Source organism: Colias eurytheme, chromosome 23, assembly GCF_061535395.1.
Source record: "Colias eurytheme isolate Ceu_HAF_F1 chromosome 23, ilColEury1 Martin Lab GWU primary, whole genome shotgun sequence".
Classification (NCBI taxonomy): domain Eukaryota; kingdom Metazoa; phylum Arthropoda; class Insecta; order Lepidoptera; family Pieridae; genus Colias; species Colias eurytheme.
In genome coordinates, this window is record NC_143002.1 from 5,444,793 (window position 1) to 5,464,924 (window position 20,132).

At 33.7% G+C, this 20,132-nt stretch overlaps 2 protein-coding genes across 2 annotated transcripts; one reads left to right on the forward strand and one right to left on the reverse strand.

Annotated features, from left to right (window-relative positions):
* Window positions 1-196: 196 nt before the first annotated feature.
* On the forward strand, window positions 197-10,240 carry LOC149898309 (uncharacterized). The gene is made up of 12 exons (XM_090115516.1): window positions 197-398; window positions 584-767; window positions 906-1,103; window positions 2,362-2,502; window positions 3,789-3,862; window positions 4,463-4,656; window positions 5,069-5,164; window positions 6,344-6,478; window positions 7,795-7,905; window positions 8,461-8,663; window positions 9,295-9,386; window positions 9,985-10,240. The coding sequence occupies exons 1-12, from the start codon at window positions 279-281 to the stop codon at window positions 10,036-10,038; spliced, it is 1,602 nt and encodes a 533-aa protein (XP_089971642.1). The 5' UTR covers window positions 197-278; the 3' UTR covers window positions 10,039-10,240.
* Window positions 10,241-15,857: 5,617 nt separating this feature from the next.
* Window positions 15,858-19,696, reverse strand: LOC149898310 (uncharacterized). Its single transcript, XM_090115351.1, has 4 exons — window positions 19,610-19,696; window positions 18,518-18,661; window positions 17,869-18,078; window positions 15,858-16,103 (listed from the first exon to the last, which is right to left on the reverse strand). The coding sequence occupies exons 1-4, from the start codon at window positions 19,694-19,696 to the stop codon at window positions 15,858-15,860; spliced, it is 687 nt and encodes a 228-aa protein (XP_089971477.1).
* Between the last annotated feature and the right edge of the window lie 436 nt (window positions 19,697-20,132).

Genomic DNA, 20,132 nt, shown 5'->3' on the forward strand with positions numbered 1-20,132 from the left:
ACTTTCAAGTATCTCTATGTCAATGCATAGTATTATGGTATCTATTTTTTTTTAAGAATTAATTATGATAGATAAATAACAAAATGTTACAGTAAACTGACCGCAATGTACAATGTACGTCTGCCTGAAACGGAACGTAATAATATCGATGAGATGACGCCTCTCGCTGCAAATATTGCGTCGTTATGTTGGTACTACTCGTTTTAATAATGCCCGATGTAACTTTGCAATTTATTTTATGAACAAAATTTTTCTTATTTCTCTATACGTTGTGAAAAATGGATTGGCAATTAACGTGTCGAGTATGTCTGGAATCAGGAGATATGGTTTCATTGTTCGATTGGGACGAAAACAACGATCAATTAAGTGATAAATACACTTATTGCTGTGGCGTGGAGGTATGGAAAAACAACTTTACAAAATGGTTGCGATGGCCACCCTATTTAAATCTTGTACAATAATGTTGCTATATCTTGGTGTTTTATGCAATTTCTTGATTTTTTGCTGACATCCCTGCTATTATTTTTGATAATCAAAAACAATCCTCTTTAATTTTTTTATTTATCCTAATTTCCGTTTTTAGGTTACAAAGAACGATTCGCTACCGACGCTTATATGTTTAATTTGTGTGGACCGTTTAACATTTGCGTATCAATTCAAGCAGCAATGTCTTTCTTCAAATAGCACTTTGAAAGAATGCTTAGACGAATTTTTGAAGACATCATCCCTTACCGGAACGAGCAGTAACGTTGGAGATAGTTCATCACGTATGTAAATTGTTCAATATATTTCAGTAGGTATAACGTATAAAAAAAATGTTTCGAATTTAACGGGTTCGTCGGCGTTAATTAAGTTCGTACGTAATTTCTTTTCGATTTTCTTATTGCAAGTTTATACTATCACAGACGCTGATACTGAAACTATAACAATCAAACAAGAAAATGGGCTCTTATTACAATATGAGCTCCCAGTGGAACATGACGCGCAGACCCAATGGACCAGGCGACTCATCAAAACCCAGGATAATGCTGTTGTCATCAAGGCACCTGGGCCCAAGAAGAGAGGGCGGCCGAGGAAATATCCAAATCAACAAGGCCAGATTGGTATGATTTTTTTTAATGAAATCACTACATAGTATAAAACAAAGTCGCTTTCCCTGTCCCTATGTCCCTATGTCCCTTTGTACGCTTAAATCTTTGAAACTACGCAACGGATTTTGATGCGGTTTTTTTTAATAGATAGAGTGATTCAAGAGGAAGGTTTATATGTATAATAACATCCATTAAATAGAGGAGAAGTACTGTTATTTTTGAGATTTCTAATGTGATGTCGTAAAAAATTACATTTTTTCCGCTTATATTGCAAACGCAGGCTGAACCCTACGAGTTTTATCAAAAAAATGTACTAAGTATTATACACATTGAAAAGGTCTACAGAAAAGTCCACGATGGTATATGTCTATCTCTTATGGATAACCCACAATAACATTTTTTTGTCATTTACTTTTTACGACAAATAATAGCTAATTTTCGAAGCGATTTTCACCAATACAGCATTAATCCTTAACCAATTAAATACCTTGAATACATTGTTCATTTAATATAGATCTATATGGCCCTTTACACCGTATGATTTAAGTGAATATTTTCGAAGATATTACAGATTTAAAAATTGCGGGACGTAGCGTTTGCGGCGGTACCGGCCGGCCGGGCCGCTATGTTTTTATATATAGGTACAACGTTCACAGTTTTTCTGTAGTGTATTTAGTATCAGCATTGCACCCGTGCGAAGCCGGGGCGGGTCGCTAGTATATCTACAAAATGTTCAGCAATGTACATTTTTGATACTAATTTGATGGTCTTTATAATCAGGTGCCGTTTATAAAGACTTGAAATAAAGTAATGGTTGCTATTCAAATATCTGCGGATGATTTTATCATACAAGCTATATAGCTCATACAACATATGAGTGTAATATACAACACTTTCCAAAATACACAAGTAAACATCCTTCTATTTAGTTAATTCTACATTATATTAATGATGTACCTTATTCAATTCCTTCTATGTGCAAACAATATTTGAAACATCTATATATTTATATCCCACTAGAGGTCCGCCCCGGCTTCGCCCGTGGTACATATTTCGCAATAAAAGCTAGCCTATGTCCTTTCTCGGGTATCAAAATATCTCCATACCAAATTTCATGCAAATTGGTTCAGTAGTTTAGGCGTGATTGAGTAACAGACAGACAGACAGAGTTACTTTCGCATTTATAATATTAAGTATGGATTATTGTTTGACAAACTATCTTTCTATAATATCCCATACTGCACTTTTACTAATTTACAAATTTCCATAGATGTATCGCCATATCAACGTAAGAAGCCGAAAGAAGAAACAAAAGAACCAGAAGCACTGACAACACTTTTGGCTTCCGGTACTTTGGAACTGAAGCAAGAACCTGATGATGAGAATGATGAAGGGCTTTTTGAATTGGAAGGTTTGTGATTAACATGCTTTTTTTAGCTTAACCTGTATGTCTGTATGTTTGTATGTGACAGACTTCTTTAGACTCGATTTTGAGCCCCTTTAAATGTACAGATTCTAACTTAGTACACTTAGGGCTAATTTTTCAATCCTTGGTTAAAACTTATTCGTCGAATAATGTATAAAACTACCATTTTAAAAACGTATTCTAATTGCCCGTATTTGACAGTTTACGTGACATTTTAATATTATCGTGTAATACTTTATTGGACGGATAAGTTTTATCCAAGCATTGAAAAATCGGCATTTATTGGAATTAAAAATATCACAGTAGTGTTTTTTTTTAGGTTTTTAAATCTTTATTAATTATCATTTATTTATAATTCTTTATTGAACAAAGTATAAGAAAACGATAGTATGCCAAAAGAAGTAGAAATACAAAAGCATAATTTGCCCAAAAGGCGGCCTTATTGCTAAACAGCAATCTCTACCAGGCAACCTGGCGGGAGAGGAAATGCAAGAAGATTATCATGTATGTATGTGAATATTCTGTTATAAGTAGACATCTACAACTCTCTAATTACGGCGTTAGTGCATATTATAGCCTTTTTCCCCAATCGTGCATATTTCGTTAAGTAGCGGGAGTTTTGATTGGTCGACTAACCTTTATTAGCCAATCAGAACGCTCAGCGAGTAAACCAACCCTATTTTGGCATGGTAAAATGGCAAAAAATTACAAAATGGGCTCCATTTTAAGTAATTTTTGAGCCATTCAAAATGGGGCTAGATTACCCTTTTGGGGCTAAAAACTTAAAACACGGGTTCAATTCCAAAAAAGGGCTAGATTTAGCCCGGAAAGGTGGCAACACAGGGCTCGCGGGTGACAAAAGTCACAAATTTGCGATCGAAAATTTTGTTAAAATGCTAAATTGTATATTGGCACAAAAACTATACTTAATTTCAAGAAAATTTCACTGGTTTTGTGCAATCTTTGATTTAAATTTAAAATTAATAAAGGTTTTTTGATTTTGTATTGTGCATATTTTAGGCATATCAGTCGTTTTTAGTGCATATTTCGGCCTTTTTTAGTGCATATTTGCATGCATATTTTGGCATTTTGTTAGTGCATATAATCCGATGTCTAGTTATAAGTTTCCTAAAAATAAATATAAATTTACTTATTAATATTGTTCTGTTGTACAAATGAAATCATTAGTGATTATAGAGAAAAAATGAATTTTTTGCCTTCAATCATTATACATACTTAATAACTAATAATTATGCATTTATTTTCACCAGGAGTGGACTCTGACCCCGACTTTGTGCCTGAAGGTGATGGTGATGAAGCTATTGAAGACCAAGACATAATCAATGTAAGTGGTTTTTTGTTTTATCATACAAATTTGGAAAATTATAGGAACAAGTATGGAGTAAATTGAAAAGTTATAATATCACTATTCACTACATAGTACATATTAAAACAAATTTGCTGTCGTTGTCTATTTATCACTCTGTATGCTTAAACTTTAAAACCACATTATGGGTTTTGATGTGTTTTTTTAGCAGATAGAATGATTCTCGAGGAAGGTTTTAGTACATGTATAATTTACTAGGTTTCCGCACGTGGCTTCGCCCGCGCAGTCAAAGAAAAACCCGCATAGTTCCCGTTGCCGTGGGATTTCCGGGATTGCGTCATTTTCCCGGGATAAAACGTAGCCTATGTCCTTTCTCGAGTATCAAAATATCTCCATACCAAATTTCATGAAAATTGGTTCAGTAGTTGTGATTGAGTAACAGACAGACAGACAGACTTACTTTTGCATTTATAATATTAGTATGGATTAGATTTAAGACAAAGATTTAAGAATTCGTGGTTAAATAGTATAGTATCTGTAAGAGAAAATGAAAATGTAATTTTCTACAAATATCACCATATCTGTAATGAAATATCTAAATAATAATTTATTCAGCAGGAAGAACCTAAAAAGCGTGGCAGACCGAGGAAGCTCAAACAGCCGAAGGAAGTCAAGGTCAAAGTGGAAGATGAAGATATGTTGCTCAAGGAAACTATACTCGCATTCTCTGAACCGATCTCCGATAGTGTGCTAAACCCTAAGCCGAAGAAGAAGAAACCGCCGACTAAGAAAAAATATGTGTATGCTAAAACGTAAGTTACATATAATGTTTTACCTACTTTCATTATGGATTATTCATTTTTAGTTAGTAGTTAGTAATCACTACCTAGTATAAAACAAATTTGCTTTCTCTGTCCCTATAACCCTATGGCTATATCCCTATGTATGATTAAAGCTTTAAAACTACGTAACGGATTTTGATGCGGTTTTTTAAATAGCCATCTATTGTGATTGTGATTCAAGAGAATGGTTTTAGTATATAATTTATTAGGTTTTAGGCAAAGCGGGCGAAGCCGCGGGCATTTTGTCTTTGGATAAAATACATAATACTCAAAGACAGATAATAATATTCAGAAGTGGTTTAGAACCATTTTTATGAACTCTACTTGGGTAAATCCTATATAAATATTTGTATAATATAATAAATATGTAATTTTATTTTAGACATGTCTGTGAGACTTGTGGCGCTTCATTCACGTCCAATGCGTCACTTCAAGCCCACATTAGAAGACATTTGGGCATCAAACCATTTGTATGCAGGTATTTATTTTTATACGTTTTTTGCAATTTTTTTGTTCAATTTCCATACTCATTTTCAAAAATAATATCTCATTGATATTTTCTGTCAAATTTATTGAATGTGAAAATGTCAAAATATTTTTTTTTTGCATCAGATATTTTATTGTTAATTTTTTTGTCATTATTAAGATTAATAACCGTTCCGAAGGCATGGGTGCGGGTGGATTAGATTGATTAGAAATTTAGAAAAAGTTAATCATTTCTGACAAAATTTAATATTCAAATTATATTCAGATACATTTTCAAATTTATTATCCCCTGCGCCCATAAAGGCAGGTTTTTGTACCGTACGTATTTAAAAATACAATATGTTCACCACGCACCCGCACCCGTTCTTCGTCTTAAGATTATTGATAAATACAATATTAATTATAAAATAATACAATCATAACATCAACGAAATAAATTTTAGACATCAATGTAATCTTACAATATTTTAACTTGTTTTATGTGTAGATATAATCTTGGTCAATTATATTATGTCAATTACAGCAGTCTACTATATTTACACTGGAAAATAAACACATCTATTACACAATTCATTTTCTGTTAAAATTCAGTAACTTTGTCTGTAACAAAATACAGTTTCCTAACACAAACTTTAATTAATCTTACACAGATTCTATGTCAATCTTTGTTACCATTAAAAAAAACTTGCATCTCTACAATCTATTCACACCCAATACACAACCAATTTATAATCAGTTCCACACACAACTCTTTTGCATATCTTATCAATCTGTTCCACAAAAATATATATTATATTTTTAAATCTCATACAAAACTTTATACAACATCCATACCATAAAAAACTATCCCCTTCTATAATCTGTACACACACCACCACTTTTTCCACACCATTACAAATCTGTGCCACTAAACAAAAAAAAAACCTCACACTTCCACACACCATTTGCGTACTATAACAAATCTGTGCCACTAAACAAAAAAAAAACCTCACACTTCCACACACCATTTGCGTACTATAACAAATCTGTGCCACTAAACAAAAAAAAAACACTCCCACACTACATTTTGCGTACTACAATAAATCTGTGCCACCAAAAAAGAAAAAAAAACTTATTCTCAAACTGGTACACTAATTTTTTTTCTCAAACTGGCACACAAAATTTTGCATAGTATATGCGGTTACGCGTGCGTGATGAACATGGAGCTCCGCCGGCACATGTTCCGGCACACGGGAGTTCGCCCGTACAAGTGTCGGGTGTGCGACCGCCGGTTTGGGGACTTTGGCAGCCGGCAGAAGCATGAGAGGCGAGTTGACAAAAAAAATTGTTTGTCTGTAAAGTCGGTATACTGACGATAGTTGAACGTGACAACGTCCGATTGTGCTTCTTTGTCGCTCGTTCCGCGCTCTCGCTTGCACTTCAAGCCTACATGGAACGCCTCAGAGCGAGGTAACGCCGCATGAGTCATGTTTTTTCGTGCGTGCAACCGGCTCTATCGAATTATAAGACGTTGTCACGTCAAAAAATGCATTGCAAGTGCATTTTTTGGTGTTGGTAGGCGCCTGTACAAGAACAAAACAGTGGGTGGTGTTGCTAGTGCGCGATAACATGAAATGTATTAAAGTTTTATCGTGGATGTCGATTAAGACTATTCATATGTAATTGAAAGTTGAAAGCAGTGAGCTTGCGGATAGCCTAGTATGTTACACTTTATGACACAGATTATTTGCTATTTTAACTGGATATACAGAGCATGTGTAAAAATTTTGATATTTTCAATCGTTTATTAATATTTAATGCATCTTAATTAAGTTACATTAATAATTAAGGCTTAGATTTCATGTTATCGCGTCACTACTACACACTTTAGCTGTCCTCTATGCAAATATGCACCCTAATTGTATCGCACTAAAGATACAATTCCTTCAACGATGTACGGTACAAAACACGGCCTTCGGAAAGGTAAAAAATCTAAAAATCTAAAAAATGCTCAATATTAGTGTATGCGGATTTTCCACGGTCGCCAAGGAATCGTTGAAACGTCACATGTTGAAACATACGGGCCAGAAGCCGTACGCCTGTAAACACTGTCCCAGAAGGTTTGCAGATTGTGGCAGTAGGCAGAAACATGAACGGTGAGTTAAAAACTAGTTTTTAAAGGGTATTTTGGGTCTTTTTAGGTATAGAGTTTGGAATATGAGGCTGTGTCGAGAAGCATTGCAAAGGATTTGATGGTTTTTAATGAAAAAAAATGGAGGTACGGTACCACGATCTTCTCTCTCTTTCTAATTGAGATTTAACTAAAAGTTTGGCTATTTTATTATAATACCTCTGTTACAAGAGAAATATTTTGCATTGCAACAAATCAGACTTAATTTATAAAAATCACCATAAAGTTCTACAAGGATACAAATGTCGCAACCAACTTTATTTAACGTTCAACTAACGATCTGAATGATATCCAGTAATCATAGCAAGCATAATATTTACTATACTCTTTAAAAGTTATCTTAAGTCACCTCATCTGATAAAAGTCTTGCGACTGATTGCAGATCACTATAGCAAAAAAAAAAAAATACTCTTTAAAAAATGTAAAATAATCATGTTTATTTCTACTAACAGATTGCACATGGGCATCCGGCCATATCAATGTTCGCTCTGCGGCAAGTCGTTTACATATTCCTATGTGTTGGCGAATCATATGCTCACACATACTGGCGAGAAGAAATATTCGTAAGTACTTTAAACTATTTTATATAAAATAAAACTATACTTTTGCTATTTTATATTCAGAATGGTTATCTTTATGTAACCATCTTGTTGATAACTGTTGGAGAAATTAGAACTAAAAAAATTCTAATTTATAGTAGACTTCCTTTAGAATCTTCAAAATACATAATTTAATATTTATCTCCAATTTAACCTTTGCTATGTTGTTTTTTACAAAATAATCCATTAAGTTCTATAGTATATTGTTTTCTTTTTAAAATCTATAAAGCATGACTTAATTGAACTATATCCAAAAAAAATGTGTGCGTATACTAGTGTACACGCGTAAGAAGTGAAACTTCTTTATGACCTTATTTTTAAAAAAATAATTTACTATATGCAACTTTACAGAAATACGTGTATCACGCGTGGTAGGGATAAGAAAAAGATGGCGCGTAACGGAAAAATGTCACGCGTAACGAAAAAATGTTACACTAAATTTTTTTCCAACCCCGATAAAGAAGTTTCACTTCAATAAATTAAATTTCTACATCTATCTATATACATTATAATTTACAGCTGCGGCCCATGCAACAAGAAATTCACAAAAGCGCATCATCTCAAGTATCATAATAAGGTACATCACAAGGAACTATACTTGCAACAGCAAATAGAACAAGAGGCCAAGAAGATTAGACAACAGATCAATGTTAATAACTTGACGGGTGTGATCTCGGGCCAAATTGTGGACGGCACGCTACAGTTGATACATACTTCTGAAGGTATAGTGTGTGTTTTTTGTATTTTACAAGCAATCAAGTACTGGATAAATTAGAAAGAGGATTTAAGTGTGGACTACACAATTGTTTGACCGCCTCCTTGGTACAGTGGACGCGTGAGCGTAACACCGAGGGGTCCTGGGTTCGATTCCCGGTGGAGACTAAGAAAAAAAAATGTCTTGGTCTGGTAGGACACAGAAGGCTGATCACCTACTTGTCCATAAAGAAAATCAATCAGTGAAACAGATGTATCATGCATCTGCCCCTTACCCCACTTGGGGACATTGGGACTTCACTTACACAATTGTTTACTTTGTTTTTTGATGATGTTTCAGTAAAATATATGATTTACAAATAAATGTAGGTACATGTCTATAAATGAATATTGAGTTAACACAATACAAAATTTAGTCAAAATCTGCCATGTAGCTTTTACGTGATTGAAGCACAGACAAAAAGAATAAATATGAATTTTTGTAACCATTATTTTGGTGTGTTTAAAACACCCATAAAACACTTGTTAAACAAAATGTTATGTAATTTTCAAAGAGTACTGCATCCAGTTTCTTTGTATATTCATTGTTTTTTTTTTCTTATATTTAGTTTGAAGTTACTAAAAAGGTATTTATTTTAGATGGTGAGCACGAAACGCACATGCAAGTAGTAGAAGACCATGAAGACAGTGAACAGAAGGAAACCGATCGAGCAGTCGCCGATATGCAGGCGGTATGTATCAAATTATAATTATACTATGGTTCCATCCGCGTAGTAAAAGGAAAACCCGCATATTATTACCCTGTTGCCGTGGGATTTCCGGGATTAAAACTACTCTGTCCTTTATCCGCCTCCTTGGTATAGTGACGTTGACGCGTGAGCGTAGAACCGAGGTATCCTAGGTTCGATTCCCGGTGAAGACGAAGAAAAAAAGTCTCTGTCTGGCAGGACACAGAAGGCTGATCTACTTGTCCCTCTAGAAAATCAAGTGAAACAGATGTATAATGCATCTGCCTCTTACCCCACTAGGGGACATGGGATTTCACTTTTTATGTCGTTTAACAGCTCTTAAACTATCTAAATACTAAATTTCATAAATATCGGTTCAATGGTTGAGGCGTGAACAAGGCACAGACAAAGAAAGTTACTCTAGCATTTGTAATTTTATAATTGTATTAGTATCAACTAAGTAATACATATTATGAAATGTTATCTCTACTATATTATAAATCCAAATTAGACCTTATAACACTACTGTTAAGACATAATTTTGATTATTTTTGCTCAACTTATGCTCTAAATTCATCTATATATTTATTTATTGTTTCAGGTGGTTTTAGACTCTGAATTTGCAATGGAAGACGATGACAGCAAAGAACACTGATGCTCACATTATTAATCATAATCATTAGTTTTTAATGAACACAAAATAAGTGGTACCATAACAATGTATGCAAATTTACTTAAAGATATAAAATCAATGTACGAAATCGTTTCTTCCATTTTAAATAGGTCTATATCATCTATATGGCACTTAAATAAATAAAAAAATACTTATTTTGCACTTAATAGAGATTTCTAGTAAATTGTTGAGGTTGAAATAAAAATTTAAATAACTTAACGTTTTTGGAACATGTGGTTTATATTATGTATTGTTATGAAAAAAAGAAAGTGAGAAACTTTAGTTACGTATAATGAATAAATAGTAAATAGTAGTTGTTAGTTTTTCAAAAGTAACTACAGAAACTAATTTAATACAACTACATCTATTTTCAAGATTCCTTTTAAGCTATTGCATAGCTTCTATCGAGAGCCTTGAGCGCGGGGACCGAATCGCGAAATTCCGTAACGAAAAAACCTCACGCTCCCCACGGGGACGGGCGCGGAGGTGTGGCTTGAAGGCATAGCATGCAATAGCTTTACCGCGGCAGTCCCCGAGTGACACACGTCTTTTTTATTTGTAGTATAGTTACTCTAAATTAAAAAAAAATCTCATGTTACAACTGTGTTTTGTTTGAGTCGTTTGTCACAAAACAAAATGTTATCATGAAATAAATATTCAAACGATGGTCTTAATCTAATGTTTTAACTTTTTTTGCTACTTGAAAATTGTCAAACACAATATGTAAAAGGAGTTTTAGATCAACAATGTATCAAAATTTTTATAGGTAAAGCAAATTCTGCCTTATTGTATGTATATAGGTGTTTAATTTTATTGTTATGAGCTAATTTTTCAATATCCAAATATAATAAAGTTGATGTATTGCCATCTCTTTCTATTCAATATTTAAAAGAGTTTTTTGTCTCGTAAATTGACGATTGAAAAATTAGCGCTATTTAAAATTAAGAATAGATTATTGTGTACTAAATCAATGTCATTTTTAATTGTAACATGTCACTATTTTTTAGTTTTAATTTATATTATATGGCACATGTAATTTTTACATTTTTATAAATTCGTAATGTAACAGACACACGGAGCATATAAGCATGATTCATGCAAGTTTGCACATGCTTAACATCAGTTTTAGTGGTCTGTAAATATTATATAGTACATATTATCTATACATTTTTGTAATGTAGAAATCTTAAAATACATATTATTGTATAGAGTCAGTCTGTCTATTAAACACTCGAAAACTACTGAACCGAATTGTATGAAATTTAGTATGGAAGTAATTTATAGTAATGAAATATGATTTGTTGGTAAAGAAATATAAATAGGTCGAATTTTAAACATGGTTGAAAACAAGCAATTACTGGTGTATAGTTGACATGTATGTTAAACGTAGTTGTTTTTGTTAAATATACGGTATATAGAGATAAATACGACTTTTATTTAAAACCCTTCCCTTTATTATTATATTTTATTTGACTAGAAAAGAATGTGGATGCGATACCCATGGTACATACCCAAAGGTAAGAAATATGTGTTTTTCTTTGTGTAGAACATCATAAAGAATGTTACAAGTTATTAACTTGAAATAAACATATAAAAAACCGCATATTATTGACTCAGATTGTACAGCTAGTAATATAGTAATTATGTTCAATCAAAGACCGAAAACGACTACTAAGCGAAAAAAATACATCGCGTTTTGGCAATGAATAAATGCCGCACGTTCGGAGCATTAATTGGTTCACTATAACATGATGGACGCTCTTTTTACTTTTATCTCCTAGACTCGAGTCTAGAGCATTAAACCAACATCTACTTGAATAACAGGTACAAGGTAAGGTTTTTATAATGTGTTCCGCGGCATCGGCCGTCGACTACCAGAATCGACTTTTCATACGAATTTAAAATTGTTTCATATTTCAACAGACCCCAACATTAGTAAATATTGTATGCACAGAATTGTTAATACATTAGCTATTAATAGACATAGTGCAAGACGTAATCTCGTACAGATGATTATTATAGGTACCCATTTTTTCCAAAGCAGTTTCTTGTTTTGGTTGATTTGTACTAGATGGCGTTGTGTGAAATGTCGGAGCTTTGTTATAGGAGTCATAATTATTAGTATTATTAATTTATAATGTAATATAAATCTTTATATTATTATAATATATTAATTATTTTGGAATTTTGTTGAAAGAATCGAATTCAAGTTTATACCTACTATAATCCGGTATAGTTCTTGAACCCCGGATTATAAGTTCCTTCTAACTATAGGTTCCTAAGGTTCCTATGTTCCTATAATTAAAATTGTTAATGTAGCACTAGGATAGAAAAGACATAAGTCATAAGATAGGTCGGTAGGTCCGCAGGTACCTACCTAACACAGGTAGGTGCTATAAAATATAATCTTTGTTCCAAGCCTCAATACTGTGCCTCAATAACACTCAAAAAAGAACTGTAATCTTATTTATTTTAAACACATACAATCGTTTTTATTGTTTCGTGTTTCCATGACAATATTAAAACTCGCGCCACCCTTCTAAGTAGACTATTTTTTCTCTTGTCCTTAATGTAAAAAGAAAACTCCAAAGTTTCGGGACGCGGCGAGTTTTAAATTTTTTCCTCCCTTAATGCGCTTATTACGAGTGGGAAAAGTCATGTGTTCTCAAACATCTGTATATTTTAAAATGGCCAAGAGACTGATTAAATACCTATTATTGAACTGAAACTTTTCTAGGCGCGTTGAGAGAAAAATTTCAAGGTCGCGTCATGGCAATACCGTCACGTCATGAAATAAGACTATGAAATAAGGTTAGGTATTACAGCCAACTATTGTAGGTATATGTATATAATGTTATCTTATCTTTAGAAGGTAACTGATATAGCTGCATATTCAACTCATCTATAATTACGATGATACGATCATTCATGATCATTCATGTGTGTAAATATTACCTATCTACCTAGCTAATTAGTTAATCATATAGGTAGGTAGATACACTAACGCTCAAATGCGGAATTCATTCTTGGCATATTTTTCTCTTTTAAAGAATAGGTACATATTTTTACACGCTTTATATTAGCTTCACCTGTATGTTTGTAACCGACTTCTTTGGGCGCGATTTTGACCCACTTTAAACGACCAGATTTCGTTCAAACTTTGTAGATTTCTTGAGGACCGATGACAATACACTAATTTGATAAAAATATTCTATTTTTTAGTTCGGTTTTCTATAAAAAGCGTGTTTTTTTAGTTTTTTTAAACTATTATTATTATTTAAGCGAGATTTTCCACGTACCAATTAGTAGGTGCGTAACGTAAGTAGGTAAATAAAATAAATAAATAAATAAAATAAATAGGTAGGTAGGTAGGTTCTAAACTTATATCGCAAGTTCTTCTCATTATTCTACCTTAAAAACTTGCAAACACCGTTAATATAACATATACCTAGGCATTGACTTTAATTTATGTTTAAACATATTAAATTAAATATAAGTCCGTAAATATTTGAGAAGCGCCGTAAACGGGCGAAGCATTTGGCGGAGCGCGGTCGCGAACGCGGTGGATGGCCACGATTTACATTTCCATTTCTTTATTTATGGCTATTCCTCACGCTTTTTAAATACATATATTTTTATATCCAAATACAAATTTCATATAATGCAATTAAAGACTTGCTGAGTTATGTTATTTACTCCGATGTGTCGTTAGCATGATTACGGAAATGGAAGCTTTTACAAATTTGTAAGACTGGAACATTGCTTTACTTAGGTATATACGAAGCATTTGAAATCTTCATGGGCTGATGAAAAAAAAAAATTACTTCCAAACCAAAAGCACAGAAAGCTCTCTGCAAGAATGGCGTCCTAATAATTAATATCTAAGGTAAGTATAATATTATTGAAACGACGTAAAATGGTTACATCACTGTTAACATGATTATTATTCCATTTTCATTGAAGCATAAAAACAACTAAATAGTTGTATGAAGAGCCGTCCAATTGACAAATCTTTGTTTGCGCTCCAATTAAATAAACTCAAGACCCTCGGGCAAAACAAATGCTCACGATATCAAACAAATGAATTGATTTGTTTGAAGAGCACAGATGTGGCCGCAGTTTTTACTAATTGTTGACTTATGTCTTATTCTGTGTCCGTCAATCCATTACGATTGAGAAGATAGTAAGACTGTATTAGGTACCTACCTACAATGTGTAAACTACAAAATGTACCTATATTAAAACTTAGTACGTAGGTATAGGAAGTATCAACTAACTAATGCAATAAATGTTTGACTTATGAAGTAAGAAAACCTTTTTGGTAAGAAACGCATTGATAATTCATCCTTATTATAATATCGTGGCATTATCTCTATAATGCTACGATATTATGTTATAAGAACCCGGACACAATATCACTATATTATTACCTACGCTTTATTTATAGTGCCTTTAATTCAAAAAAGTAGAGCGGAAATAGGTATTATTTGAAAATCATGCTCTATGGAATTCTTCTTTCGGAACGTTGCTTTATATGTGAATGTACTTACCTATATGAAAATGTTTAGGTATAGGTACACCAAAGAAAACTGATGTGAAAACATTCTAATAGATTTTAATTAAATAAATGCAATCTTTGTCTTATCAGAAATCAGTAGGTACCTAGGGACTGATTCATTAGCTAAAAGTTCAAATAAGACTCAATATAGAAAGTTATTTCAGATCGAACTATCGATTATCGCTGATATTATATAGAACTACAGTTATAAATTTACCTAGTTATCATAATATGATAGGAACACAGGATAGGAACATTTCTTAATTTCGTAGGAAAGCTAGGTAAGCTCTACAACGACTAGATGAAAGACTATGCAAGGCTAAAATATATGAATCAACGACGGACCAATGGCCTAAACATCTCATAAACATCCATCACTTAATTTTAACTAAGTAATAAGTTATCAATTATGAAATAATAATTCAAAACAAATGCGAGCAGATTGCCGCGAAATTATTCACAAAGCACCCCCGGCGTGGACTTGATGATATTGTATTAGGTGATCACATACGAATGCGATTTTAATGGATATACCCAAACTGCCCCTCGAGATATTTATAAAACCTAACCTCTTTCGAAAAAGGAACCATTTTTCCCGCCATTTCATGTGACGTTTACGTCATTTCGCGCGCAAACGTATGGCGACCCCAATCTAAATTAAAATCTAAAACCTTGTAAACAAGGCAAGTGCTCACTTTTTCGGGGATTTTAACCCTCGGAATTAACGAGATATAAAGGGGGTCGGATCAGGACGGCGGTTTTGTCTCCTTTGGATACGTCCGCGATACTAATGTCAGGTTAACGGTAGTGTGCTTTTGTTGCGTCAACTCGTTAATTGCTTTTATAGTTACCGAATTTATAGACCCAAAAATTTATTTTTAAGTTGTGATTAATACCTATCTTATTTGCATACATTTCGGTAGTTTGCTTAACCGATTTTAGCTGAAATTACAAATACCTATATAAAAGGTACCTTGTAGAAAGCTATGTGGGTAGTTATGGCTATTTTAATGGATACCTATATGCCAGCAAAAGCAGCGAGCTAAGGATACATAACATAAAACTGTTTTTAACAAGGATAAGCCTTGACATTGAAAAAGTTATAAAAATGTTTACGAAAAGCTATAGAATCTGCCTAAATAATGGAGCAAAATAAAACTCTACTATAAAAAATAAAATATTTAATACAGAATAAAATATATAATCGAAAAAGTATCACAATATACACAATAGAAAAAAAACATTAATGTCTATGGACACAGCGTAACGATTCGTCTGACAGCGGTGGAGATGATTTTATGACCACAGACGATAGAGGTGTTGCTCGCGGCAGTTGCGGTTCTTTTCTATGGCGTAATGTTGATGGCGATTCTTGTCTATGGGGCTTCTCTGTTATTCTATGCTCTGTGCCCCGACCGCGCTGTAGTTCTGATAGGTTGCTTGCTAGTTCCATTGCTGCTTCGCCGTACAGGAGCTGGCCTCGTTGAACCTGATAAACATATAATTTGAAAAAAATTAAAGGACTACTTACTAAGAGTACTTTTAAAACGCTTTAAACTCAGAATTTAGTGTTATCAGATAAAAATTTAAAATATTTACTAATAGGGCGAAGTAACTTTTATATTATTGATCTTTTGCTTCATGAAAATCTGCTTTGCCGGCTGATTTGTTATTTGAATCAGTAATTTAGTTTAGCCTAGTCCTATCAAAGGAGGTCCTCAATCAATTTATTCAATTTCTGTAATGGACTTATCACCTCATCTATTCAAGTGCTATTCAAGTTGTTAAGTGTTTTCCAAATACCACCAACTATGTATATTGTCCATCCTATTAACCTTCACCCACCATTTGGAAGCATTTCCTTTTATAGAACTATACTAGCAGGCTGCAGGTATATAATATTATCTATGATAGAACTAAACAGATTAGATAATAGTTTGTAGTCAGTGGTAGTTTACCTTCTTTCCCAAATGAATAAGAGCGGCCGTACCTACTCGGGCAGCTCGATCGTTCGATCGTTGACTGCTCGAGCTGCAGTGGCGTAGCGTGAGTATCGGCTGCCCGGGGCGGAAGACAATTTTGCCGCCCTCTTAATTAGGTATTTCAATTATTGTATACTATACATTAATTCTAGAGAACTTTCCGGCAAGAATAGTCATCATTATTTTATAATCACGTTTATTAATACAAAAATTCTTACTTCAACCATTGATATAACAGGTACATAGGTATTATTTAATCATGTCGATCGTCGAGGTGAACCCTAATTTTAAGTTTGAATCCATACTAATATTATAAATGCGAAAGTAATTCTGTCTGTCTGTCTGTTATTCAATCACGCCTAAACTACTGAACCAATTTGCATGAAATTTGGTATGGAGATATTTTGATACCCGAGAAAGGACATAGGCTACCTTTTATTGCGAAATACGTACCACGGGCGAAGCCGGGGCGGACCTCTAGTTGAATATAAAACGAAAATCAATTTTTAACTAAAACTAGGATAATACTACTAATATTTATATCTTTATTGAAAAATAATATAAGTAGGTACTTGTTAGAGTTAAAAACAAAACTTCCGGCTTTAATTAAAAATTTATACGTCTACTTTTTTTAAGAGCAAAGTCTTTTATTGCACCATCAATGTCTACCTATACCATGACACACACCTCTTGTTCAATAGGTGATACAATAACACTGAACTACAATATTGATAATAAATGCAAATAGCAAAAAACCCATAGGAAATGAGATATTTCCGAAGAAAGCGCATACAACCGATTTTTGTGACCTTTGACCTTGAAATTTAATAGTTGCTTACACCCTACAATAATGTAGGTTTTGAGACAACTTTTAGGGTGTCAATATACAAGTATTTACAGACTTACAGCTGGGTATCTCGAATTCCGAGATTCTTACCTAATTTAACCTTAAATGACTGGGCCAAGTTGCGTTAAAAATATGAAATGGTTCAAATATTTACAAAATATATTTTATTATTTACTGTGAAATTTAGCCGCCCTCTAAAAAGTGCCGCCCGGGGCGGGCCGCCCCCCGCGCCCCCGCTACGCTACGCCACTGTCGAGCTGTCGCTACCAACCGCGCAGTTGACGGCTTGAAGCGGTCGCGAATGTACGGCAGTGAATGAATGTCTATTATAGTTCACCGCATGTCGGTCTCAACTGCTTGAAGCGGTCCGTGTACGGCCGCCCTAAGAGTTTATTAACTCTACGTTTTACTACCTCTACACCCACCTCGTTATTAAGCTCCGCGCGCCGTCGTGACACCCATTCAATTTGCTCCTGTATCTTCTTACACTCCTTCTCATTGTTCATCAGATCCTGTCGCAGCATGTCCATGATCTGTCGATACTCCTGCTGCACGTCGAGGTCCAGCGCGTGCAGGTTCTCAATCTCGTTCTGGGTTTCACGTATTTTGTACTTAGATAGGCGGAGACGACCCTCCTGATTGATAGGTGATACTACGTTTTATTTCTGATGTGTTTTGTGCTAAAATACTACATATTGGCAATGATATTTTATAGCTCTATATCTTAAACTAGCTGCTCCGCGCGGTTTCACCCCCGTGGCTCCACTCCTGTTGGTCGTAGCGTGATGATATATAGCCTATAATCTTCCTCGATAAATGGGCTATCTAACACCGAAAGAATTTTTCAAATCGGACCAGTAGTTTCCGAGATTAGCGCGTTCAAACAAACAAACAAACTCTTCAGCTTTATAATATTAGTATAGATGTATTAAGAACGTCATTGGAAACGAAAATGTTTGTGCACTTGTAAGGATATTAAATAGACATAACATCAAGAATATCCAAATTAAAAATCTGATTCATAGAACATGCACCACTGTAGCCTATATAAACTCTAATACGCATTATATATACCTTGTCAGCTAGTTTCCTCGTGAGCACATCCAGATGTTCATCAAGGCTGTCCTTCTGCTCCACCTCGATACCTTGCACCACGTTGTTGTGGGGACACAGACGATGTACCAGTTGTAAAGACGTTTGCTGGAGATTCAGGTCATCCTAGAAAACAAAAAATAAGTATTTATGATACTTGGCTCGTGAGAAACGAATAAGTACCTAGTACCTACCTAATATAGTTGGACAGTCATAAGTCATAACATTATGTACACTGATTTGATTGGTAATTTAGAAAAATAATGTACAGTAAATGTCTTTAATAAGGTAATTATATATTTTGGTGCAGAATTTGTATGTCAAGTAACTAATTAATTATTATATCTAAGTTATTTATTGCTTTAAAAAATAGCGGCTAAGTTTATGTTTGCTTCTCAAGAGCTTTTTTGTAAAAGCGCATTTCGCCGTATGTTAAACTTACAAAAATATATTTACTTATGGTTGAAACTTAACTGAGTAGTAGTAGATACCTAGCTATTTACTATTAAGTGCTTTTATTCCATCTTACATTAATATCCTATACCTATTACTTTAATACTTCTCCACTTAAATGGAGCAATGAACAATGTAAAGAACATTAGGAAACTTGAGATTCTCACGACCTTTCGCATCCGATAGCAGAAATCAATAACCAGATGTCTGTGACTTGTAGGCTTTGTTAAAAATGTGCTTTGAAGAATGTATGTAGGTACATAATTTTTTATTCTATCAAAATGATCAATATTTCTCTAGCTATTAAGTATAGTAGGTATTATAATTCTAATTCTGTGCTCCTAATGACAGCTCAAGTTTTGTTTACCTATAGTATTGCGTAGTAGCTCAAATTTTTACGTAAGAAAATACTCTATTCCGAATTAGTCTTAAAAAATATGATGCATATACAAGTAATACAAGTTATTAGCTTTCCGACCGCGGCTTCGCCTACTTGGCAGAAAATTTTACAAATTGTATACTAAATCCTTCCTCAAGAACCACTCTATAAGGATATTACCGTATAACTTATAAGCAAGAAACATAAACAAGAAAAGCTTAACAGTACTAAAATTATCTCACCTTACTACTTCTCCATTTCCAGCGAATAACCAAAAGTAGCAGAATGATTGTCGCCCCAAAGAGAGCCGCTAAAATGACTTCGTTCATTATTTATTACCATTTTAAAGTATTGCTTGATAATACAAACATATTGCTGTTTTTGTAAATGTGACACTGACTTTAAGCATGTGTACAAAATATTTCTTTGGTGATTGAATGAGTACGGGTGTGAAAAAAGGTTCTATACGCAATTAACAAATACAACATCTGACATTTTAAGACCGTTACTTTGAAATTTTCGTTAGTTTGGAATCCATTCTAACGAAATAAAGTAATAGAGATTTAAGTCTATCCTGATATCTAAACCTAGAGTCTTAATTTTTTCAACGTTTTGGACACAAGCTAAATAAAATGCCTATTGCCTACGGATTGGGGATGTTTTTCTTTCTTATTTTCCATAATTGCAAAGGATTAAATTGTGATTGATAAATTCTTCCATCATAAAAGTAAAATAATTTGGAAAATCCAAAAGTGCACGCCTCAT